This window comes from Oxyura jamaicensis, chromosome 6 (genome assembly GCF_011077185.1).
Source record: "Oxyura jamaicensis isolate SHBP4307 breed ruddy duck chromosome 6, BPBGC_Ojam_1.0, whole genome shotgun sequence".
Classification (NCBI taxonomy): domain Eukaryota; kingdom Metazoa; phylum Chordata; class Aves; order Anseriformes; family Anatidae; genus Oxyura; species Oxyura jamaicensis.
Window position 1 is genome coordinate 2,913,603 of NC_048898.1, and position 25,440 is coordinate 2,939,042.

Sequence of the window (25,440 nt, forward strand, 5' to 3'; positions counted from 1 at the left end):
GTTTTCTTGCCTGCCTGCCCCACGGTGACACCTCTGCTATCTTATCTGGAGGGGAATTCTAACCAGGGGACACCCGGACATCCCGAGGGGATGGAAGAGAGGAGCAGACGGGTGCTCATTGTTATCTCTGCTCCTTCCCCAAGTCATACGACTTCATGGCTCCCCTACAGTCAGCAAACGCCAGCTAGGGAGCTTTAACTGCAGGAAATAGTGGCCAGAGAACTGAGCCTTCTGAGCAGAGATTGCAAACGAGTGCTGGGACTAGGCCTACAATGGGAACATCAGTCAAAGTGAAGGGCTGGTGCCCCACAAGGAAGCAAGCTGTTCTGATGTTAGACAAAGACCCTTTCCACTTCTGGTCACATAACCCAACCATCGCGGAGATTATCAAACGAAGACAGAGGCATCTTTCTACAGTAGTCTTATGTCTCTGTCTTCTTAAAAAAAAAGGGGGGGGTGGGGGGGCAAGGAACCCGCCAGTACTGAATTACCTTCCACGCAAAACTGAGTCACTGAGAACCTCTGCCTTGCTTGTTCAAACACGTGGTCAGGACCACGTGCTCTGCCTACAGATGAGATGGCCACACCAGCCCCCAGCTTTCTGAAATCTGTTTTCTACGAAGGCAAACCAAACACCACGGTTGGCAATGAGATACACCAAGGACAACGTGAACGAGCACAAAGGGATCTTTCCCTTCTTCCCACTAAGCCGTAGCTCCTACTATGAACACTAGATTAAAATCTGTTGTAATATGTACGTACACGTAAACATCTGTACACAGGCAAGTCCCTCCCTGCTTCTGACCAGGGGTCGTGCAGCTTACCCCAAATATCATCTGCAAGCAGAAAGGACTCCATCAGCTGAGCGCAGCTAACCCTACAGCAATGGCACAATCAAACCATTTCCTCCTTTCCCTTTCACCCCCCACTTTTGCAGCAGGCTGGTATAAGGAAGAATGTCAAGGTTGATGTGCTTGCTTCAAATCTCGGTGGGGGGAAAAAAACGGCTTTGTTCTTTTCACTTTAAGTTTGCATGAGACAAGGAATTGGGTATGTGGCTGCTCTGTGGAGATGGAGCACCTACGCTGTGCATGATAGAAATTTCTCAGCGGTTGGTCTCTCTGTGCCTGGGTGTTCCCTTGGTGGCGGAGCACACCGTGCTCCACCCCAGCGGCAGAGCCTTTTTCAGTAGTGAATGATTACAGTGAACAACAAAAGCAGCTGTCATGGCTCCCACCACCAAAAAAAAATCTTTGTGGTTCTATTGTGCTGACAGCTTGCGGTACCAGAAGAGTTTTTTCAACAACAGGAAAGAAGAACACATTCACTCCACCAAGCTAGTACGGCAGATAACCCTCAGAAGGTGAATGATGTGAATTCCCAGAAGAGAAACTAAAATTGAACACAGAATAATACAGCAAGGCAGGGGAAGTTATATTTGCCATTTTCATTCAGAGGTTGATTCATGCCCGAGTTTCTAGGTAAATAAAACTGACAGGTTTGAATTTAATTTTCTATTTATGTTAGAGGTGTGTATATTTCTCTCGGAACCATTTTATTACCAGCTGCTTTTATTTTGGAAGTGGTATATTAGGGCTGACATGAGCACTGCTTTGACAATTATGTGTGACTGACAACTAGTAGTTAACATAAAGAAATAAGTGGCATCACAGCAGCTTCGAGCCTCAAAGCTCTCACAAACAGTCCCTTTCAAGTTACCCAAAGGGACTAAAGACAGAGATGCCCCAGCATTTTCATTGCTGACTCTGTCCCACATCACTGAAACTAGATAGTTGAAGAAAAAAGTATAAAGCTGGAAAAGATTCAGTGTGCTGCCTCTGAACATTCACAGAAAGCAAGACCAAGTCTTCTGGAATAAGAACGAGCAGAAGCAAGCCTTCCATCAGCATTGTTTTGTTATTCTGCCACTTGCTCCAGGTGACATACACAAACAACCCTGGTTCCCCCGCACAGAAACAACCCTGGAAACAACCCTGGTTCCCCAGCACAGCAGCTGGTCGTGGAGTAGGCCCCTGTCAGTCTCTGCCTCTGGGAGCTGGAGCAATTAATCCTGAGGGGGAAAAGAACTCTGCTGCAAACAGATGATCCTTTTGTTAAATGATACAACAAGGAAGGTGATATTAAATTAAAGGACTGGGATTTTATTTTGGTACCCAAGAGCTGGGACCTTCCAAACATGCCCAGGAGCTCAAAGTCTTGAAAAAGGCAGCTAGCTCGGTTGGAAAGGCTCATGCTGTATGAAACCGACTGATGAATAAAGACGCTCAGCGTTGGCTGAGGCTGGCCTTTTTTGTCAGACATCGATGTTTGGTGAAAGTGAGGTGTGTCAGGAGCTCTTGGTGCAGGAGCAGCTCCTGGAGCCTGCCAGAAGAGGCAGATGGAAGAGCTAATCAACACTTCCTGCCACCGAGAGCGAGGAGAGCCCACCACACGTGACAGGACCTATCTGCAATTAACTGGAGGATGTATGCTCACAATAAGCCTTGACAGGCTGCTGAGATGGATTGCAGAGTGTCAAGGACTTTGAGATAGCCCTCGTTTCTGTAAACAGTTTGTCCCAGGACACAGTGCCAATGGGAAGAGGTGTTGAGATCAGGGAGCAAATGCAAGGTTTGGCCAACTACTCAACACAAGTAAAACACCAAGACCACAGAAAAATTAGCCAAGCACACAACTCTCAGTGAAGAATAGTAATTTCCTTTCCCTTACTGAGCCCCCCCCAGCGCTGAACTTGGTGTTTAAGAATGTTTTACCAGAGGTCCTACAGAACCCAGTGTTTCTTCCATGGTCCTCAATTTCCAGATGCACACAGACAGCAAACCCCCAAGTTGTACAACTCAGCAGAGGCAGAAATAGGAATAGAACCATCTTTTAGAAGGTCACAGAGCCAAAGTGTCATGCCATAACACCAGTTTCCATGATACTCCTGGACTTAGACACAATGCAGGTTTGGTTTCCGTGCCTGTGTCTTACTTCTCACCCTTTATGTCAATGTAGAAATAAAAATGATTTTAAGGGGAATAACTGGAATAGGTAGAAAAATACTTCAGATGCAAAAAAAAAAGTTTTCCTTATATGAAAACAAAATAGTTACAGGATGTGGCAGAGGAAAAGAGTTTGTACTTACAATTCCACACAAAAGCACACAGTAGGTCAAATAAACTGCTCCACTAGCTTAGAAAGACAAGGCAGCTTGGCTGGTTTTCCTTGACTGATGCAAAGATTTGACAGCAAACAGCAGGTTCAGAGCACCATGCAAACCAACAGGGAAGCGTAAGAAGTTGCAGCAAGGTGTTCATTATGACTGCCTGCCAGATAAAGAATTACAGGGACAGGGAAAACGGTTTTTTTATGTGGTCTACAAGGAAAAGAAGCCATTAACACCTTCTTTGGAGACTCTTGGGCACAGCAGAGGGGGAAACAAGTTTCTCCAAACAATTTTAAACTTGACATGTATTTATTCAAAAGTTCCCTTGCAGAAAAGGAGAGAAGAGAGGTCAAGCAAAAAAAACAAACACACACACCAAAAGTGGTAGAAAGAGAGGCAACTGAACACTGCAGCACATGCTGCTGTTCAGCCTTCACAGGAGCTTAAGAACACTGTGCTACATTAAGATGCAGGCAGCACTGCCAGTGAGACAGGACCCTATTACCTGCCTGCCTTTCAGGCATGAAGTAGCTCTTGCAAAACACTGTTGATGTTGGTACACAACAGCGTAAAGAACAAAAACATACACCATGCCCTTGAACATCAGCAAAAGCAGAGACACAGATTAGAGGTTGAGGGCTGTGGTGCCACCCATCCCCAGCAGAGCCCAGGTGTCAAAGGAGTGAGACAGGAGGCTTCCAGGGGTACCCCTAGGACAGCCCCTACTTCAGGGTACAATTATAGAATCTCACTTTACCCCTCCTTTCCCCACATCATCTGTAGAACAACATCAAAGTATGCACAGGAACAATTTTGTCATGGCATTTTTTTGCTTTCAAAATAGGAATTTTTGTGCTAGATGTCAGTCTTCAGTTCTTCTGGATGACAATGTGGACGGCTTTTTAGACAATTGTTCTAAGCAGTCTGCCTGTACACAGCAGCAGACTAAGGGCTGCTTGGAAGAAGTAGTTCGTCAGCATTGCTGAACTAAATTTAAACAGTGATTAAAGGCAGGTCACAACTAACAGCTGCCAGTCCCTCATTTGTCTTTAATAACACACAAGAGACTTGGCTGTTGGAAAACTGGCCAATCATGACTTCTTACAGTTGGACATGATAAAAAAAAAAATCTTCTGGCACTGAACATTCCTCCTAACATTCCATGAAGTTAGGACGAAGTACACAGCCTGCTGATTCCTAAAGTTAACGAATGGAAGATATGCCATTAGAACTGATCACACCAGAACCAACAAAGGGCTTAAAAAGGAAGGAATAAAAGGTCAAAACTTGAGAGTTTTCCTCTCAGACAGCACTTGAACTCAATATAGAAACGTGCTAACAACACTTGGTATGTTTTAGGTTGCTGGGTGTTACACGCTCACACGTATGCTTATCCTGCAACCTGCCACAAGTCTCCAGAGGTTGTCAGACTCCACAGGGAACTACTGTGCTGGTCAAACCAAGGCAGCCCTTGGTTAGACCAAACATCTCTACTTCTACCTCACCACCTCGACTGCTCCTGAGATCCCTGCGTTACGTGGCTAGGTATAGCAGCAAGATCTCCATCCAAGCTTCTTCAGGAAAGCTATTATCTGCACCACCACGGCCTCAGTGATGGAAGGTCAAGAAGAAACCACCTAAACAGAAAGAAATGGAGGAAACTCAGGAGACAGCTGCCACGCATGCAATATAGCTGGGGAAAATGATGTTATTCAAGAGCACCAATTCAAAAATTGAATAGTTATTTATTGTTCCAGAAGTACATTGCTCTTTTATACATATTTCATAAATGATACAGGATTTTACACGTTTTTATTTTTGTTGTGTTTCTTTTTTATTTTTTTTTAAAGAAGGACTTTTCTCCATGCTCCCTCCCTCATCCCAAACACACACCAAGGATTCAGCTACAGGATTGTATTCATTTTTCCCCCCTTTAAAACTCATCACACAAACAGGATAAAACATAAAAAATAATCACACGATGTAATTAAATTGAAAGACAAAGGAAAAGGGGAAGGGAGAAAAAACTAGAAACATGCACCCATTCGGTCCAACATGCCATTGAGTGAGAAGAGGCAGCAATCCCAGCTGTGTTTCCACATCTGCAAGGCACCTGGCATCTAGTTAATACTAATTTTTCTCTTTTTGTTTTTAAACATGGTTCTTAAAAAAAAAAACAACAAACAGAAGCCTCTTTCCACGACACAGTGAGGAGTAGTAGTGAAACACCAAAAAAGCAGCCAGCTTTTCTGTGTACGAAGCTTAGTGCTCCATCCTGTCCCCACAGTATTTATCAGCAGGATGCTAAAAAGAGACTGACCCGCTTTGAATGAAGAGGTGTTTTATCTGCTTAGAAATCAGCCAGCCTTGGCTAGAAGAGAGGGCAATGGGTTGACTTTCCTTCCTCTATTTCTTTAGCTAAGAACTAAAGATGTCATTAGCCACTCCTAAGAAACTGTGACCTGTGGGTGCAAAGTTCGTTTAAAGCTACTTAAGCAGGGGAAAGTGCTAGAGAACTGAAGTAGTTCTGTGTCGTGCACTGTAAGAGCTCTGGGCTTTCAAAAAGCCTCTGGGCAAGGAAAATGCTCTGACCATATATGAAAACCTTTCATCCCGTTATACAAACGGTCAAATATCAAGTTTAATTATTCCACATTCCAAAAGTGTTCAGTTAAGCAGGAGTCATGATTCTGAGACAGTTTCATAATCCTTTAAACCTTCATAATTTCATAGTCCAGGTGGCTATCAGATTTGGTGTAGGAAGAGGGGAATCGCCCTCTCAAGACTGAATATGAAAACGCTCATGCAATGCTGCCATTGATTTCTAGAAGGAGCTCAAGGGCATCGGGACGCAAAGTTTATATAGTTATCATGGAATAATCCAAAATATCAATTATCAAATGTCCAGAAGAGAATTTGTTCCTTCTCTCACTTGGCTACAATCAGTCTGTGCTACAAATAAGCAAAGGAGGAAGTCAGTGGAGCACACGGGGTGGGGCTGGGGAGGGGAAGCTCACGGTTTTCCAGTAGAAAGCAGTCTTGTAGTAACTTTATAAAAGAGACCAGGTCTGATCAGAAGTGTGCGCGTTAATGGCGGTGAAATGCAAGTTCTGATCACCGGCCATAGCTCCAGGTGGCTTGGATTCTTTGTTCTTTTTATCCCTTTTTGTTGTTGTTGTTGAGAGAGAAAGAGAGATCTGAATCAGGTAAAGGAAAATTTAAAAAGCTAAGCAGGCTGCTGGTGTCTTATCAAGAGGCAGACCCTGCAGAGCTGGAAGAAGACGCCCCTACCCCAGCATTACATTCTTTTCGTGAACCCCCCACAATCCTGTATTTGTACACAATTGCCATTCACACAGTTTTAAACATGACGATTTGCCAAGCCCTTTTCAGCACTAACATTCCACAATGCCCCCATCTTCAGATTTAAGAGATTTCCCCCTACAGTCCTTTGTCTTGATTAAAGGTAAAAACCCTCCACCCCCATGCCACCTCCCAGCTTACACCTGCAACGCTTTAATTAAAAAGGCAAGAGCTATGAACAGGTTTTTCGCCGGGGTTCAGAGCTTCGTTGCTGATCAGTCCTTTTCATCAATTTGCTGGATGGGCAGGTGAACCTGCAGCGGGTCTCGAAGCCTCTTAAGGTCCAACTCTGCCTAAAAGTAAAAGATGCATTATAAAGAACAGGCTCCCGATACACCTTCCCCAACCCCATGCCCCTTTCCAGAAGGGAACGTTTTTATTTCCTCATTCTTCCTGTCCAAAACTGAGGCATTCAAGGAACAAAACAGTCACAGGATCAGATTTGGGAAAACCATTCCCAATTCGTACTTCCTCTGAGCTTTTCTGAACGTGCTGACATGCAGCCACTTAAGGAATATGGTAGGAAGAGAACATTCCCATAAACTCGATGAAACTTTTTTTAAGGAGCTAGATTAACAGGAATGGTCAATACTAGAAGAAAAGCACCACAGAAATAGCCACCCAAGGCAAACTGTATTCAAGAGCGTAAAAAAATCAGAAGTCTTTCACAGAGTCTTGCTCTAAGCTTTCTCTACTCCTCACATAGCTCCTTTTCCAAGGCGGGGCGGGGGGGGGGGGGATAACACATCTTGCCCTGGATATCCTACACTGTCATTTCCAGAGCCTGGGAATAAACAGAGAATGATACAGTGAAAAAGAGAATGCGGTAGCCCTGCTTTTTCTGCTCATGCCTGCTTTTATCAGAAAGGCTCTCAACAATAAGGACAAATCTCTTCTCAGCTCCTCTGTTGATCAGATCCCACACTGGGGACAGTCTGCCACAAGGGTCTGCCCCTATAATACAAGAAATCTGCCCCCATCAGCTCTAGCAATGCAGCTTTTTTGAACACAATTTTCCAGGTCTGCTACCCAGTGCACTGAAGTGCTATGTCAGGGAGGCATGAACTGAATGGATGCAAGTCTTCATTTCTCACTAAATCCATCTGGTGTGTAGGAGCTGAGAAGAAAGGAATTCTTGAATTAGGCTCCTCTGCGGCATGAAGTGCCTGAAGCAACTCAAGATTTGCTAGCAGGTTCTAAAAGGCCCTTACAGCTAGGTACAGGCAACTGTTTCATGTTGATTTATACATCCAGCAGTTCTATTCCTGGGCACATCAAAGCCAATTCAGTGATTGCATTGGGGTTGTGACAAGAAAATGGGCTGAAAACCTAAGAGACATCCATTCTTGTTGGAGGTGCATCTATTAATAGCAGATGAACTAGCAAGCAGTAATTTGCCTTATTTCTGGAAAAAACTCTCGTTACCTGAGCAATTGCATCCTTGAGTTGATTGTATTTCTCTAGGTCAAATCGTGTCTTTTTGGCTCCTTTATGGAAAAATAGTAAGTACTGTCTGTCTCTGGCATCTGGATAAATATACTCCTAAAGGAAAAAAAGGAGAGAAGGTCAGAATAAAGTATGAAAATGCAGTACACTATTAGCACGATATGCAGTTTTGGAAGTTGGGCCATAGCTAACACTGGTGTGATTTCAATGCTATGTTGGTCACAAATCCAAAACACAGCCTAGGAGCTCCTATGAAGAAAATTAACTCCATCCCAGCCAGACCCAGTGATCAGCCATTCGCTTCTCTGCTAGTACGTTACTCCCCATGCTAAGTTACCATCGCCATGCTCCTGAATACGTGCACAGAATAACTGGGCTGTCAGGTGGAGAAAAATTGCATTCAGAGTCAAGCCACTTTGAAACAATGAGATTTCTAGTGACGGAAAAATGTGCTAGTTGATACAGATGACTTGATTCAAACATAACATCTGAGTCCAAACATGGCAGAAAGTACAACTGCACTTGGCAGAAAACACTGCGACAGGGGCACATCTCCTCAGCCCCTGAAACAATGCAGCTAACAGAGCCCTGGGACCCCGTGCTGGAATGCCCACAGCATCTATTCTGCTGGACTCGTGACAGAAGAGACGGAGCCCTTCCTCCTTCATTATTTAGGTGGGATTGTTTAATTGGAATAGGAGTGGTGATACAAACCACTTAACAGAAATCCCCACTGAGAGTCTGTCACAACTACAAGGCCTCAGAGTAGCATAGCTCTGGCTCTGTGTGAAGAGTTTCTAACACAAGAGCTAGTCTAGTTTTAAGAAGACTAGAAAGTCAAATAAAGAGCCAATAGACCCATAACTGCACCAAGGAAAAAGCATTCGAACAGATCTGCTTCATCTGGATAGGAGGCCAGAACACCTGAACAAAAGCATTTTCAACATGATTCCCGAGCCTTTCCTATCTCTTAGAAAGGCCAGCACCTCACATCAGAGTTGTGTTTGTGTGCTTCCCTGGAACTCAAGGTACCTCACACATTCGGTGTATTTAGGCTAGTAAGTCATAACATTTAGAGACCCCCCTGGAGCAAGCCAGTGTGCGTGTGTGTGTGTGTGCGCGTGCAGAAACCATTTAGTGCCACTAAGTGAACTCGTATAGCTGAAGCAGTCAGTCAGAGTGCATACATACAAGCTAGAAACCAGGAAATCAATAATGACCACCACCAGAACACCCCCCCCATCAGCAGCCTGGAGAGCACAAATTAATTGAAGTGGCATCTAAGTGCCAACAGGGTAAAGAGGCAGCAAAGCAACTTCTAGTAGGTGTGATTTTGCTATTTTTCTAGAGAGTAGAGCTCATATCAAGTCTTCTAGTGGAGCGTTAATGTCAGCACAAGAAGTCCTACCTGGCGAGTCATTACGAAATAAGCGTACATTGCCATGGCACTACCATAGGTGATGAAATAGGTGACTGGTTCCATAATGTCCCAAGAATACTCCCACCAGGTGAGGCGGGCCAGAATCCCAAACTGAGTGGCCATGTAGGCCAGCCCTCCCCACAACACCAAGGTCGTCCTCTTCTCTGCTTTCCTGCTGAGCTCCAGCCTAACCTGCAAACGACAGAAGCACATGCCTTGTATTCAGAAAAATACGTCAATATTGTTCACATCGTGAAGAGATAATGTCCAAATCACACCTTGTATCTATGTTTAATGTTACGTTGGGACGTGATCAAGTCTAAGTTATGCAAACAACTCTAGACTTCCATCAGCATTTTGCCATCATCTATATTTTACTCTGAGCATGCTCTGGATACTTTGCAAAGCTGCTTATTCCTCTATGTTCAAAAACATTCTGTTGTATTAGCCCCAGTCTATTAGCAGGTTCATTTCCGTTTTACATAAAGCAAGGAAACAATATTTCTGCAGACATCAGAAACAGATGTACTTTGGTATACGCAGAGGCGACTTCTTCAGTGATCTCAACCATATTTGAATCATGCTGGGGCTTAATTAAAACACTGACATGACTTAAGGCTGCATTTAGATAAGTAAAATACAAACGAGAAGCTTCTCACTTTTTCTAGCGGTGCTAGTTGCTCCTTCAGTTCCTCTAGTCTCCCTATGAGCTCCTTCTCTTTGTTCAGCTGGTGCTCCTCAATGCACAAGGCAGTATACAGCTGCTGAACCAATGTCTTGACATCATTCAGCGTGGTTGCATTTTCATGGCTTAAGAGCTCTAGGAAAGAAAAAGACTGCTTTATATGCGTTTATCCACAGGACTTCTTGCACACACTTCAGAAACTGCTATTACTCTGCACAGGAAACATTTGAAACAATCCTTACAACACAAAAGCCTCTGGAAGAGTTCCAGCACTCTAAGATGATGCAACGTCTTTGAAAGAAAACCAGGCTTTATTATCGGATATTCCTAAAGTTTGATAAGAACAGGAAGAAGATGCATGCTAATAGCTTGCAAGCTATCAACAGCTTCTTTATATCTGTACCTAAATGCAAGACTCAGCGAAGACAAGTGAACAACTAGCATGATCATTCACATCAGCTGCCAGGCCATCAGCAACTCTAGTCCTTGACTATGGCAGTCACTGATCTTACGTCAGTGGCTCCAAGAACATGCAGTGTTATAATTGAGTACTGATGCCAGGAATTGTTTCCCAATACTCAAGGGGCAACTCTCTGTGGAGCTGCCTACAGGGCGATGAAATCCGTCCCCCTGCATTTAAAGACAGGTAGTGACACGGCCACTGCCTGAAACAGCCCATAGCCCTGCACTGCAGCACAAAAAGGATCCCTATAGGAAAGCAGCCTATAAAGACCAGTGGTATTGTATTACACAGCCCACATGGGAAAAAAGTAAGTATAAAGCAAAAGAACTCAACATTAAGCAAATAAAAAAGTAGCATCCTTGGGCTTGTACCTTAGGTTACGAAGAGCAAGTTTATGAACACAGAACACAACAAACAGAAAATCTGCAGAAGGTAGACGTGGCCTATAAGTCTTGAAAGAGCAGCAAACAAAAGAGCGATTGATGACAAGCTGATGACAAGCTAGGGACAGCTTAAGCTTTGACACTAGCAGCCCAAGAGAAAGAAGTGACTCAGTGGTCTGTGCCAAGGTACGCAGTAAGCAAACTGCACACACCCCAGCTAAGCATCTTCTACTCCACTGTGAAGAAGCAGCCCATGTGACCCTACCGAAGTGACTATCAAGAGATATTTAGTGCTTAAGTGTCTGGGCGCACACATTTCAAAATACACAGCGTGATTTTGTAAAGAAGGAAAATAAATAGCTAAAAGTTGAACAGAACTCATCTCAGTGCTTCCTTACAGGCATATCCATTTTAGTACAAGCTAACTATGGAAATCTCCTTGACAAATGAATCAGAGGCAGCAATTTCACGTAACCTAGGCGATCCCAGAGCTCAACTGCCAGCAAAACGCTGGTATAGCATATGAGCAAGCTAACCAAAACCACGCCAACTCCTTGGCACAGACTTGGCTGTCTCCAGCACTTTGAGAGCAGGCTGTATGAATTGCCTTGCCCTGGGACAGCAGTTTCTCCAGTGCAGAAACAGACACCACATTTGCATTCTCACCAAGTTGAGCTGAAAGTTAGAGTGGAGACCAGCTAGGCCTGATACCAATGCCTGTTCTCAGGGGCTAACAGCTGGAAAAGATGCCTTCGTAAAATCCTCAAGGACTCCACTTCTCTGGCTTAAAAAGTCTTAAGCATGTGAAAACACTGCACTTAGGACATGGAGCAGCAGAGCGAGAGAGCAGAGAGCTACTGTTGTGTGCTGTTCACATCTCAGTTCGATATCCCATCTTAATGGAGAGTTTTCTCTTAAAGGGCTTTTAAGGAGAGAGGAGCAAACATCTCTAGTAGAGGTCAGCCTAAGCCACGGACAGGAGAGAAGCAGCATCTCACCCAATGCTGCACTCCCAGATTTGAGTGGGAGGATGCTAAGGACAAGTGGCTGCACACAGATCTCTCAGTCATCAGAAATTGCTTTTTTTACTTGCTATCTTTATGTTGTGAACAAGAACACTAGAACTGATTTTCATTTCCAGCATTCTAAGTACCACACTTTGCAGAAACAAAAATCTTCACTGTCAAGTGGGATAACAGTTCTTCCAAATCAGATAAGTTTAATTCCCATTTTATATCCAAATACTTCATAATACCTTAAAAAGCTTAAATTACTTCTTGTACTTATTCATTTATTGCTCTTGTGAGGGATACTGGCCCTGAAGAAAATGAATATTTGCTTTTCATCACCACTCTGCCATTACTTGGAAATACCTAAGTTGGACTACAAGGGTTGGATTAGAAACTGCGAGCTTTCCTTCAGAAAAAAACTTTGCGTTCTTGAACAAGGTAGAAAAACATTCTGCTATTTAACAGCCAAGAAACTACTGAAATGCCTTTCTGACAGCCACAAGAACCAGGCTGTTTACCTCTCTTTGGTGGTCTAACATGGTACGTGACATCATTAATGATCAGTTTGAAGTCATCCAGTAGAAGCAAATCTATGCCTGTGGAGGAGGCAACACGTGTGCCATCTGTAAGACAAACACATCTCATTAGTAGAAGCAAAGAACCTAAACATGTCACAGCTAAGCAAGCTGTAATGCCATCCCATATCCAGCTGGGGGACTTGCACATTTTCCTGCAGACAATACTCTTTGTCAAGCCAGACCTACAGAGTGGGAGATCTTGCATGGCAAACACTAGCTAAGCTATGATGCATCTGCTTTTCTGTATTTGTGATATTTTGGGTCATCTCGTAAAAGGCAGCTCCTTTTGACCCCACAGCATGAACATATTACCAAGTTCTGCAATGCAATCCTTGTACGTGACCTTCACCTTTCCCCACTGGCATTAGAAATGATCAGACTTTCAAGGAAGTGGTTGCTTCGAAAGGACTCCTGTAAGACTTACTAATGTTTCAGAGCTTTGGTGACTAACAAATGCATAGTAATTGAGCAAAACACAATGAAATAGGCCATTAAGTGAAATATGATGGAGTTCATAGCTAGGACATTTCCTTTGTACCACCTTTCACACCCACTTTCTAATTGATTATAAACTACTTGGTAACCCTCATCTTCAGGCTACATAGTAGGAAACTCACTTAAAATACAGATATTAGACCTAATGGAGATAAACTAAGAACACGTCCGTGGCAAATTTAAGGCCTTCAGGCAAAACCACTGGCAACAGCTGTGTACATATTCATCAGTAGCTTGAACACAGGCTTATGCTTTTTTCCACTTCTTTGAAATATCCTGTGCATTCTGAATGTGAACTTCATGTTACCAGCCCACACCATTACAGCCTCAGGCAGCAGTCCCCCAGAATGCTGGTGTAAGCTCGCAGTGCTCCAGCACAGGCTACTACTACACTCTGTGTTTTGAAGTCATTCCATACAAGCAGACAGGCAACAAAGATAACATCGTTATTGCTGGGGAATCTTTGAGGCTGAAGCTAAGCATTAAGAATGTTTTCCTCCTCTGTCACTCTACAATCCAATTTCCTTGGCAAACCTGACCAAAGACAAATACTCCTACTCTAGAAGTGACGTTTCTACTTTCTGGGGAACGTCTGAGAACTCACACCTTATCAAGCTTTTACTTAAAAAGGGAAAGGCTAGATAAAAGTATCTGTCAAGCGAGTAAATCAATTAGTTTGTAAACAACAGTACCTGCTGAGTAGATTGCAACCCGATCGATTCCTCGGTCCTCTGCTTGCAGCTGTTGTAAAAACACACCGACAGAGTCTGAGATAGGTTTAAGCGTGAACTGGCAACGTTCACGCCGAGATGGAAGATTCACAGAGATCACAGGTAACCCGTTTTGGTAAACTACCGTCACTTCTAAAAAAAAAAACAAAAAACAAAAGAAAGATGAAAACAAAAATTACCCTTAAAAATGAACAGATCTTCCTTCTCATAATAAGTGTCTGTCCTACAGAGACAAAGCAAATACGGTTAGAAGATCAACGTGAAGCAGACTTGAAATTTTTGGTTCATCTTCTATCATGAGATGTGTCCTTCATTGACAAAAACCCGAGAGACATCAGAAGCTTTCACTCCCATTACTTTGGCAGTGTCTATTAAGCTCTCAGTGCCACGTGGAAAAGTAAAACCAGAAGATAGTTCCTCTAAGCACAATGGCTAGGTTTTGAGAACCAGTACATTTTGGACAAGGGAAGACCGGAATTACACAGTTTAGCAGGATTTACGGCCCAGAAGACAAAGGCAAGTTGTGTATATTAGGAAACATCAAGTAAGGACCTACTTCAAGCCATTTTATTTTTGTTTAAGTCTGGTTTCCTGCTCTTTGTCCTGAGGCAACAAATATTTAAGAGAGCAGTCAGGAGTATTAGGTGGTAGGAACAGCACTCTTGAGTTTAAGCTTCAAGGTCATTTCATCTAAAATTCATGGGATCAATACACCTCCTACTTCAGAAGACAGACATTACTTCCTAGGTGTAGATAAAACATTTTCCATTTCTTTAGTGCTGTCAGGAGCTTTTTCAAAAGAGTTCTTAAAGATTTCATTGCACCTTTCTAAAATTGTGGTGACCTGTACGAACCGTAAGCTAGTTATTAGACTGCCAGCAAGACAGCCCACTCTGCGTGCTTCAGGATAGCCATACATAGAAAAGAAAAGTTCCAAGTTCAAACTCCCTAAACCCTCCACTGAGTCACGAACAGTCCAAACCTCCCCAAATGCAGTAGTTGCTAAGATATAGCAGCACACCTAAAAATGATTCACTTGGGATTGTTGCGTATTTTTCTTATGTAAAGACATACTGGTGTTTGTTGCAGAGAGCATTTGCAATGTCTCAAGGATTATGCAGTCACACCCACCCACGCTGCACCTGGCTTAGTACTTGCACCTGTTGTAGCTACGGCCAGCTACACAAACCACATCATCCAAACTCGTCCAGCTCCTGTGCTGACATTCCAAGTTGATTCAAGCAGCTAACAAAGTCACAAAGCAGAGGCAAATAACTGCGTTTTATCCACCAAAAGCAGCTATTCCCAGCAGCCCGCTGTTCAGAAAGTTGTGCAGCCACACCTTTTGTACCTCCCTGTTCAGGTCAATTGCTGCCAGATGATGAACTCTTATACAGCAGCATCATTCGCACATCAGGACACGTCCTGGGGCAATGTGCCTTTCTGGGAAGGGAGGCTCCTGGATGTTGAGAAAGGCTGCACAAGTGCCGCACGTTTTTACAAGGCAAGAGCAGCTCTCAGGCTTTGAGCTTATTGTCATATGCCTTCATAAACTGAATAAAGCATGTAAAGCCTTCTTCCCTCTTCCAGGGGACTGCTATCCAGTGCTGACAGAGATATCCTCATGTCATCCTTAAAGAAGTAGGCAGAGTTGACCAGATACGAATATCTAAAATAACTAAAGCATCTCAGTAGGCCCCAGTCCTTGGAAGTGCCTGTTCTCAAGATTCAGTCACACCTGACAGAATTTCAGTAGCTTTATTGTTTCAATGCTTAAAACTCAGTCAGATATTTACTGGAAAAAATAAAGCAAGCTGCCAGTTTATTTGGACAGTTAGACAGAATTTCAAGCTCCACATCAGCAGCTGTTGTGACACGAGCTATCAGATTTTGCAGTCGTGCACTCCAGCACTTGAGCAAGGGGCTGGTAAGAAATGTAAGAGCATTAACTACACTTGTGATTTTCCCACAGAAGATAGCAGGCTCAAAAGGAATGATCAACACGTTTAGAAGCTTAAAACAGCCAACAAAGTACTGAATTCATCGATTCTGTGAGCAGCACGTACAACATTAACGTATGCACTGCTTATATAACCACAAGACTGCTGCAGAGCTCAACTGACATGAAAAACATTATTTAAAACACTACTTGACCATAGAGTGAGCAAGTTCGTTGTAGAAGGGAACAGGTAAGAGTGCTTGCACCAATACCTTTCTGTTTCTCCTAAGAGAAGAAGCCAGCTCCAGGACTGCCCGCTGCGAGGGAAGTGCATGCAGCTCCAGCCTGGTCATGTTTTACCCTGCACAGACCAGCTGGAGACTGCAGCAACAAACGCAGTGGGTCGCTGCGTGTCACCAGCGCCAGAAGTGTGCACAGACCCAGCTGAGGTGAAGCATCACAGACCCAACTGTTTCTTCAGAGGACAGACTCCCTAAGTCTGGAATCACAGCTGTTTTACATTTTCCTTGCAAAAAGCTTGTAGAAGTCATTCCCACCAGTGAATTATGCTAGAGAAAGTCTATAATTCCAGTTTGATCCGCGCATCGCCTCCCACGCAAGTTATGTCTGGTCAGATTTTTACTGCATTGAAGGGGGAAGAGCTCTGAGGCAAACCAAAAACCCAACAAAACAAAGGGCTTGTCAATAACACAGACCTAACAAACTGCAACAGACAGCCGCAGTAAAAGTTATTAACAAGCAATAGAGCTGTCTGCCTTCTCTTCTGCTCTGACAGCCCTGCGGATGGCCTGCAAGAGGAAAACTCCAACTATTTGGATAAAGCATCTTGGCATTTCACTAATTATAGAGGTAAGATTTTAGCTAGTCATCTCTGATCAAGTTTTAAGCCAGTATTTAGGTGCATGGGACAAATAAAATAGGTAATTGCATACCAGCACTTGCAGATACCTACAAGCTGGCCAGGACTGCTGCTAAGTAAGACCACGTAGGATTTTAAAAGCTTTACATGCTGTACTAAGCACGAGCTCTCTTTGAGGCTTGATTTCCATCCATACACCACAAAGTTTTGAACCAGCTGTATGCGCAGAGGTCTTCAGTACTTTTTTTTTTTTGAAGAGATTTTAAGAACAACTTGAGCAACACATTAAGAAAAAAGGTACAATAAAAAAGGGGTGGTCAGAGAAATCAGCATTGAACATCTACTGCTGGTAAATGCAAAGTTACTGGAAAAAATAACGAGAGCATAACATAGGAAATAGCTCAAGCATAACATAGGAAGGGGTAAAATCAAATCAGGCAAGTAGCTACACACTTGAATTATCTTCTCAACCTTATGTTTGTTCTCTACACTTCTACCTATTTAAACGTTCCAGTTTTTATTTTGAGGTCTCCATAGCAGTCCTGTTCCCTTTGTGCTTGCACACAGTCGCTCTCCTGGCAGGGAGAGCAGTTGTGGCTGAGCCCTTCACTTTGTTAGCTTTCAGGCTTTATTAACAAGCCTTAATGAGAAGAGGATCCTCCAACTGCTGGTGTCAGTCAGCATAAGCATGTCAGCCTCTGTGCTCAGCATACAGATGTTAAGCAGGCAGGCATCTCAGAGCTGTTTGTTTCCCTCTTTGCGTACCGAGATTTTTCAAGTTCCACCTAGCTCAGCAGCGCGTTCTTTTGCTTTATGTTATGACAACCTTGTCACAAAAAGCTTAATGCTTGAGCTGTCCCAGAATTTAAATAAAGGAACAAAACTGCCTTGGTTTCACAAATCATTTACAGCAGCAAATGCAATGCTTTCAACCGTTTGAGTGGCTGGTATGAACTGTGTTTTCATCACATTAAAAAGTTAACAAGACATGCAGTATGCTGAAAGGTAGGCATCGCACAGAGCTCACAGCTACATCAGGAGGAAACCTGGCAAAAATTTTGCATGCAATGACATCCTTCTTCAGAAAGCCTGTCCAGTCTTGTAAGAACAGTTATTAGAAAAGTTGACTGTTTCCTTGATTCTTCTTGACTGACTTTGTTGTCACTTCCTCAGTTCCAAAGTGAATTACCGTCCAGCCAGCAAAGCCTCAACCAGAAAAGGGGTCAAGGAACATGACTCAAGCTGAAAACAAGCCAAAAGTTTCTCTATGTCACTCACCATCAGAGGGCACTACCGTACTGCAATAGACCACTCTTACACTCTGCCAAGGAGAAAGCCTCTGATGCACCTAGAAAATACAAGCACAGCAAAAGAACAAACGTTCAGTCACGCTATCCGGCAGAATCGCACCCCACTGCCACCTCCTGTCCCCGCTCCCGCCTTCCCCTGCCCTGATGCCCGGGCATTTCCTCCGACAAACCGGAGACCTGGCGAGAACAGCCCCTTCCTGCCATCTGCCACCCAGCAGGGCTCTGCCCCTCGGCCAAGCTCACCCTACACATCTCTCAGCATATTTAGTTTCAAGTGAGAAAGTGCAAGGGAACAGCTGGGGTTTTGTTCCCCTTAACGTAAATATATATATATATATATATATATATATATATATATATATATAAAGCCACAGTAAGCTAATTTTTAGAAATTGAATTTAGACTACCATGCAGACATGGAAAGGAGAAATCCCACAAAAACATCAGTTCTCAAAGGTTAAGATTCAGCGTACCACTGGGAAGGTTTAGGGAGTTCTGGGTTATGAGGTTCATTCTCTTTGGTTGTTTTCTCTACTGAATTATATTATTTTTCCTCCCTTACAGAGATGGAAGCCAAGCTAAGATACAAGTAGTAAACATGCCTGTTCATAGATAGAACAAATTGTCCAAGACAGAAACAAAAACTGCGATACTGAGCTATAAAAAGAATAAGCCTAATAAGAGAGGGAAGCGCGTGAATGGTTCGTATGTTCCTCAACCTTGGCAAGGGACTAATTTGTTCATGAAAGCCTACAATCAGCCTGATTGTAGCCTGTCTTCTAGGATAAGTTATTTTATATTAGTTATACACTAACACACCACTCTCCCCCGGTAAAATTACAATTCTGGCAAAGAGGAGCTCCATTTTTACCAAACCAGTAAGGCGCAACACCAGCTCACCTCTGCCCCAGGGGTATATATTCAAGTGACTCCCACCCAGATTTTTCAACAGCTATGGTCCAACACAGGCATTCCTGGGGATTTCTGCTTGCTGTTTTTAAAATACAGCTGCCAAACCTGCATTTCTGTAAAGGTATCCCACAAGTAGGCATTGCTTTAAGTAAATTTCTGATGGAAGCTTGGAAACAAAGCCCAGGCTGTTGATTATTTCTCTGCCAAACTGTCCAGATTTCCATATTTTGCAAGGTTGCTTTCAATAACCTACTTAAAGGAGCGTTCTCTGCTACTTTTCTTCTGGAGCCTGCTATGCAAATCGAGGACAGCTTCAGCTGCATTAGTCTCGAAAGCAGGACCTATGCCCAGACGGTCAGGGCATCGACAGCTCTGGGAATTCACTCTAGCTCACGTTGTATTGACACTCCATTTGTCCCAGTCTTGACAATGAAAATCATTGAAGTCATTTTCCATTTTGCTTGTTGCTGCAACTGCATTTTCAGCTTCTGACAGCAGAGTCAGGGAACTAACAGCAAAGAGGAACTTGTGTTCAACAGATATAACAGAAGTCAGCAGCAGCACAGTTTGGAAGGGTGAAGTTAAAAAAACAAAAACAACGCTGTATCTTGGGAGCCAAAGGGCAAATTTGCCTTTTGACATTTGAAAATAGCAAGTCTTCTGGACCGATAAGCACCCCTGTGCTACTGCTGAGCAACCAGGAATCCACCCCACCTGAAGAAAAAAATTAATTTTTAATGAAAAAAGAAAAGCAAACCATGCAAGTGCAGCCACACATTTTGGACAAATCAAGCCCCCTGGCCTTGGCATCACTACTACATCATGAAGAAGTCAGAAGCTGCGTGCCACATGCAAGCCAGTTTTGAGCTTCTATTCAGAGTTGTACTGGATGAGGGAAAACCTCCATAAGAAGGCAAAAAAAAAAAAAAAAAATCCCCAAACACCTGCCCAGTTCCTATTTCAAACCACCAACTTCAATTGCAATCCTTCTGAAAACACTCTTCTACCTGGTGTGATGCTAGGTGTGCAGAATTTATACCGTGAGACAGAACCATCTGTGAGAGCACTTTCACAACGCACTGGTTTTGTATTTATTTCACTTGATCCCATGGCAGATCTGTGCTTCTCACAGCTTTACTCTTCCCTTTTATATGGCATTAATCATCTATTTTTGAAATGGTGCACACCAGGAGCCTGCCTTCCTACCAGATTTGCACAGCAGCCCAGACGTTTTAGTAGCTGTTTTCAGAAAAATCCTACAACCCACTAAACCCAGGTTTATCTCACCACAAAATAGCTATATAACTGAAAGATTTTATCAGCTAGCATCTGTAATGACTTTACCTTAAGGCCATGAACATTTGACAGGTACAAGCTAGCTCCAAAAAGCTCCTTGCCTTCACACAACACGGGCAAAACAGGTTGAAAAAGCAGAGCACGTTAGATGACTAATCAAAAAGCTGAGGTGTCCTCAGACGCAGCTTCTCTGACAATTTTGTCATCCCCATGAAGGTGTGCCCCAACTCCATGTTTCACTAACCACCCAGCAGTACACCACTGCTGCATTTTATAGAAAGAGACATTGGTTAAGCCTCTATCTGTCACTGCTGCAGTTCTGAACTGCGCCTTGCAATGCTGCTGTCAGAAACCTCTTATCTAGGAAGGCAGTCTCTACTGGTTAGAGGGAAAAAGAGGAACAAATGAACAGCACAGACCCCAACGTCATCTCCTGCCAGCCAAGGTTAGTGAGAGCTTGAGGAACCATCAATCAGTTTTATTCTTGAAGAGTGGCTATTGTTTTAGAATTAAGATGGAGAGAAATGCCTCAACCCTTTATCCTACACGTCTACAGTTCAACAGCTTTATGCAGAATTGTGACAGAAGGCTGAAGTTTGGGACTGAAGCAGTGCAGGGTGGAGGGGAGAGGAACTTCTTTCACGCTTCACTGACCAGATCTCATGACAGTTTGTCTGCAGTCAACAGCTCACTGCTTCAAAGAAATGCAGAATAACTACACCAAGGTTTCAGCTGCGAATTCCAAAGTGATACGTGGAATATGAAAAGCACCAGATCCCAAACACTGACATGAGGAGCTTTAAGCACCAGCATGACTCGGTGAGCCTGAAGACAACACAAGCAGGAATTCACTTCTCACACCCATTGAATCCTTTGTTTCCTGTCTCACTGGTGCTAAGATGCACCTTAAGACTCAGGGTTGCACAACAGAATGATTAAGGGAGCATTAAGGCAGCAAGAGCGGAAATAAAAAAATAATCCCAGTCCTCTGTCTAAAATAGCACTTCCTCCAGTGCTGTCAAGGTCTATCTATATCGGACAATCCAAACGTCAGATACCAGCACCTCTAGAGGTCCTGGCATAGCTATCTCACATCTATGCTGGTGACAAAGTTAATCAAAGAACAGTCTTGTAGCTACCAGCTCTCTGACAGGAAAAGAGGGAGCAACCTGACAGAGCTCACGTTCTACATTTTGTGTAATTACCAAATGACAGACTACCAAGTCTCCAAAGTCTGATTAAAAAGAGTTGTCCGGGAAATAAAAGAAAGCATTTAAAAGGTGAATCTCCATCTACAACACAAGACAGACATGCCGCTAGGTCATCACCTGGAGTGCAATTAACCATCACATTGCAGAGCTTTTGTGAAATGCTAAGTATATTCTGTGTAAAATAAATAAATAAATTTCACCCATGCTAAGACGTTTTACAAGATACATTTGCAGCTGCTAGCCACAACATTCATCTCTGAAGGGCCTGCTTGAACTGAAGCTGCCCTAAGCCTGCCATGAAGCAGCTCACCTTTTCCAAGGGGCAACAGCTATTTTTGTCTAGCCCCACTTTCACAGCATGAAAAAAAAAAAACAAACACATTTTCAGGCTCTAACAGCAGTTATTGTAAAACCTCCTGGCCTGTATCTCAGTGAAAATAATTGCCGCAAGCTTCCCCGAGCAATCACAGTAACCCAAGCCACTTGCCTCAAAAGCGCCAAAGAGCTCCTTTTATCAATCTTACTTCAGGGCTCCATCTAGTTCTGTTCCTATACTCAGCCTGTTACATTTTTATCGCTCTCCAACAGGGCTTTCATTGTTAGTTGTCATGTCCTGCCCTCCCACCTTGATCCCCCCCACACTGGGTGTTTGCAAAGCGGAGGAAATGAAGCAAAATGGCGTTCTGACCAGAAATCTCTCATCCATCCTCCCTGACGTGTAGCTTACCAAGGGCTCGCAGGGCTGTTCCTCACACTCTTCCTGCCTCGTTCCTCTTTTTTCCAGCGTCTTCACACTTTTTCCTCATTTCCTCAGGGGTGCCGAGGGGTTCTGCTGTGCCCTGTGGTGGGGCAGCTGGAACCTTCTGGAATGTTCTGGAACCAGCCAGGGCAGCCCCACTTCTCCTCACAGAAACCCCACTGGACCCTCACGGAACATTCTGGAACCAGCTGGGCCAGCCCCCGTCTCCCCTCAGAGACCCCTGCTGGAACCTTCCAGAAGGTTCTGGAACCAGCCCCGACCTCCCCTCAGAGACACCTCGGCTCCACTGCCAGTACCCAGGCGCCCAACACAGCAGCTACTGAAGCAAAGCTTGCAAGGGAACCAACCCCTCACGCATGCAGGGCTCTGGGCACAGACAGGACCACTGCGAGCTCTCTGCTCCATTTTGCCCTCAGCACCCACCGTTGACACCACAAATACTTACCCCTCTCCTTCGCTCTACGCCATTTTTACTCTGGTTTCTCCTCCCTTAACCTTCTCTTTTGTTCTAATCCCGCAACCAAAGCAAGTGAGCTAGTGATAATAGTGAAAGATATCACCGTGACATCCCTGGAATCGCATCTCAGGCTCAAAAGGAGGCAGGAAAATGCCATTTAGACAAGGATGAACCTCTGGCAGTCCCTCATGCCCACGGTGCTGCACTGGGCCTCATCCAGCCCCGCTCCTGCTGGGTGCTTTCCCTCAGCACCCTCCAGAAACTTCCAAAGAGATGATAAAAATAGGCCAGTCTGGCATCAGAGAGCTTTTCCCACCTCTCTCGCCCCCCTCCTTTTCCACCTCCATTCTTCCATGACATCTGGGCTCCGTGGCCTGCTTCCAGGATTTTTCCCTTTGGGATCAGTTTCAGAGAAAGATTGAGATTTTCAACTTCACCACGGATTTGTTCAACAAATAGGAGCAACCCTGTATGGAGGGCTTCCTACAACTTTTTGCTACAGTCTCTGGACACATTCACATAGTAAATATTTCAGGAAATGTTTCCTTTAGGGAACAGACTGCTACTGTTTGAGCACCTGGCATACAATAAAGCACACATTGTTACCCTTACACAGCCCCTTCTGCTGCAAGACCAACACTCAAACCACAAGATTTTGCTACCCAGCAGCAAATACCCCAAACATTTGACCAGAAACTGGAAAGTGGCAGCGAAAGATCTTGCTGCCCTTTTCACCATACAGCTTGTCTCCCAGGATCTGATCTCTTGCCTGACTAAATCCCACTGCCTTCAACTCATTTCTCGTTCTGTCAGCACGACCTTGCTTGTATCCCACTTGCCAAGTCAGATTTTGCCTCAAAAAGAACACTTCTCACCCACTGCCTCCATAGGGTGACGTTTCTGTGGATGAAGGTCAAGCAAATGAGAACCAGTCAGAACAGCAGTACTTTTTTTGTGTCATTTTTTTTTTTGATCAGGCTGAGGAAATGGACACAAAAAAGGCAATGCCAGTAAGATGTGGGAAGTGTTAATCTTGGCATTTTGAAGCACTTCATACGACCTACACATTAGCAAATGGTCCTCAGTTGCCACCCTTCTCACTCCTGCCTGAATTTTCTCTTCTTCCAGTATTAGCACAGAGCTCGATCACATCTGCTAGGAGGAACGCAAACAGGAGGTGAGCTATAAATACTCCCTTCTCATCCTGCTTCCTCTGCCCATCTGCCTAAAAAGAGACAGGTAATCCACAGCGTCCAGGAAGAGGTGGGGGGTAGGAGGACGGAGATGCGGCCCCTGCAAAAGAAACGTAACGGAACGAAGCAGCTGCTCCCTGTTTTCACTGCATCTTTCTCCCAGCATTACTGCCGCTGTGGAGATGCTGCAATGATGAGTTTTGTAACAGGAACATCACTGTTAACAGTCGCTGTGACAGAGCCGAGGGCAGGAGTGGGAAGATGAGGTGATGAAAAACTTTAACGGACACGTTAAGCACATCGGTCAAGCAGTCCCTGATGCTTTTAACAGGTGCTTCCCTCATGCTCCCACCATCCACACCCACTTCTTCCTCCAACAATAAAAAATATTTCAGGCTACGTAATTAATTTTCCTGTAAATGTCAGCAACTTGCAGAGAATTACACTGCTCCTACTTTGCTTGAAACAGATGATAACCATGGAACACCAGACCGCCACAGTCCTTCCTTCCCAACCTGGCACAGCCCTCCCTACCTCGAGCCATCAAAAATTGGGGCTGGAACATTTCCCTTGAAGCTGGTGATGCCAGATCACGGTTTCACTATTAAAATACTTTTGCTTTACCAGAGTAGGTCAGTTGAATTCCATTTCTTTAGTACAGCCCTCACGGTTACTGGAAAAAGCTGAGAATTTAATTCCCTTGCATCTCAAGGCTTGAAAAAAAACAGAAAGCAAACAAAGTACCATTACATATTTAAAGCCTGCGTCAGCTTTGCAGCCTGCATACAAAGACAACTCAAAGCTGAATTTTTCCAAACTTACTACTTGATTCTTCCTCTATTAACTTTTCTCAAATTAAAGGGGCTTCAAATCATGGTTTAGGAAAGAGTTGAAACAATTTTCTTAAGTTTTATTTCAGGGTTCTTTGCTGCATGATCATCTCTATCAGCCACTGACATCTGATTACTGTATAAGCAGAGAGAAGGAATCAGACTGATTCCTGCGTGGCACCTTACCGTTTTTGTTGTTGCTGTTGGTGGTTTTATTGTTTCTGGCTCTTACCTAACCACATTAGCCAACTCCTTATGTTATAGCCAGTTTATAGAGCAGCTCTGATCCCTCTCTTCTCCCACCTTGTGCCGTTCTGCATAAAAACTAGCAAGAGCTTCCTGGTGAGGAAACAGCAGCCAATGATGTACCCCTGGCATATACAAGAGCAAGAATGAAACAATAAGCTGAGTTATGAAGTGAATTTCCACAAGTGCACGGAAATTCCTTCTGCCTCAGCACGCACTGGGGAGCGGCCAACTCACACTGGTTTTCCAAGGAAATAAACTCGCACGAGGGAACATGGCTCTCAGCTCTTGAAAAGAAACACCAGGCTCTTGCAGACTTCAGTCAGCATCAGCATTTGTACAGCTTCAGAGACGCTGCATTCTCTGAAACAGAGGTAGTGTCCTGCAAAACACAGCAGTTCAGTACATCCGCGTACTTGGGCAGTCCCACGCCATAGGTTCCCTACTTGTTTTCCTGCAAGGAAAAAACTCATCTATCTAACCTTACCTGGTTTTGGTCCAGAAGGGGAACTGGCAGAGAAGTGCAAGGAGCTGCAGCTGAGGAATACCTTGGGCAGTACAAGGCAGGTCCTTTGTACCCACCAAGTCACATCAAGTCACTGCAAGCATCAAGGACAAAAAGCTCCCTCTCCCAGACGAGCAGCCTTACAGGGGAAGCTTGGA

At 44.1% G+C, this 25,440-nt stretch overlaps 1 protein-coding gene across 8 annotated transcripts in view; it reads right to left on the minus strand.

The window, feature by feature from the left end:
- Window positions 1-4,894: 4,894 nt before the first annotated feature.
- MCU (mitochondrial calcium uniporter) overlaps window positions 4,895-25,440 on the minus strand; it is a 73,766-nt gene continuing 53,220 nt past the window's right edge. For 7 of the 8 annotated variants that reach the window (XM_035329902.1, XM_035329907.1, XM_035329906.1 and 4 more), the window contains 7 exons: window positions 17,841-17,910; window positions 13,705-13,875; window positions 12,458-12,562; window positions 10,058-10,218; window positions 9,387-9,590; window positions 7,958-8,074; window positions 4,895-6,825 (listed from right to left, as the gene is read on the minus strand). In XM_035329902.1, the coding sequence (XP_035185793.1) occupies window positions 6,748-6,825; window positions 7,958-8,074; window positions 9,387-9,590; window positions 10,058-10,218; window positions 12,458-12,562; window positions 13,705-13,875; window positions 17,841-17,910 (906 nt within the window). In that variant the 3' untranslated portion in view covers window positions 4,895-6,747. Of the gene's footprint in view, window positions 6,826-7,957; window positions 8,075-9,386; window positions 9,591-10,057; window positions 10,219-12,457; window positions 12,563-13,704; window positions 13,876-17,840; window positions 17,911-23,198; window positions 23,205-25,440 lie in introns of all 8 variants that reach the window. The other variant, XM_035329908.1, reaches the window with a different exon arrangement.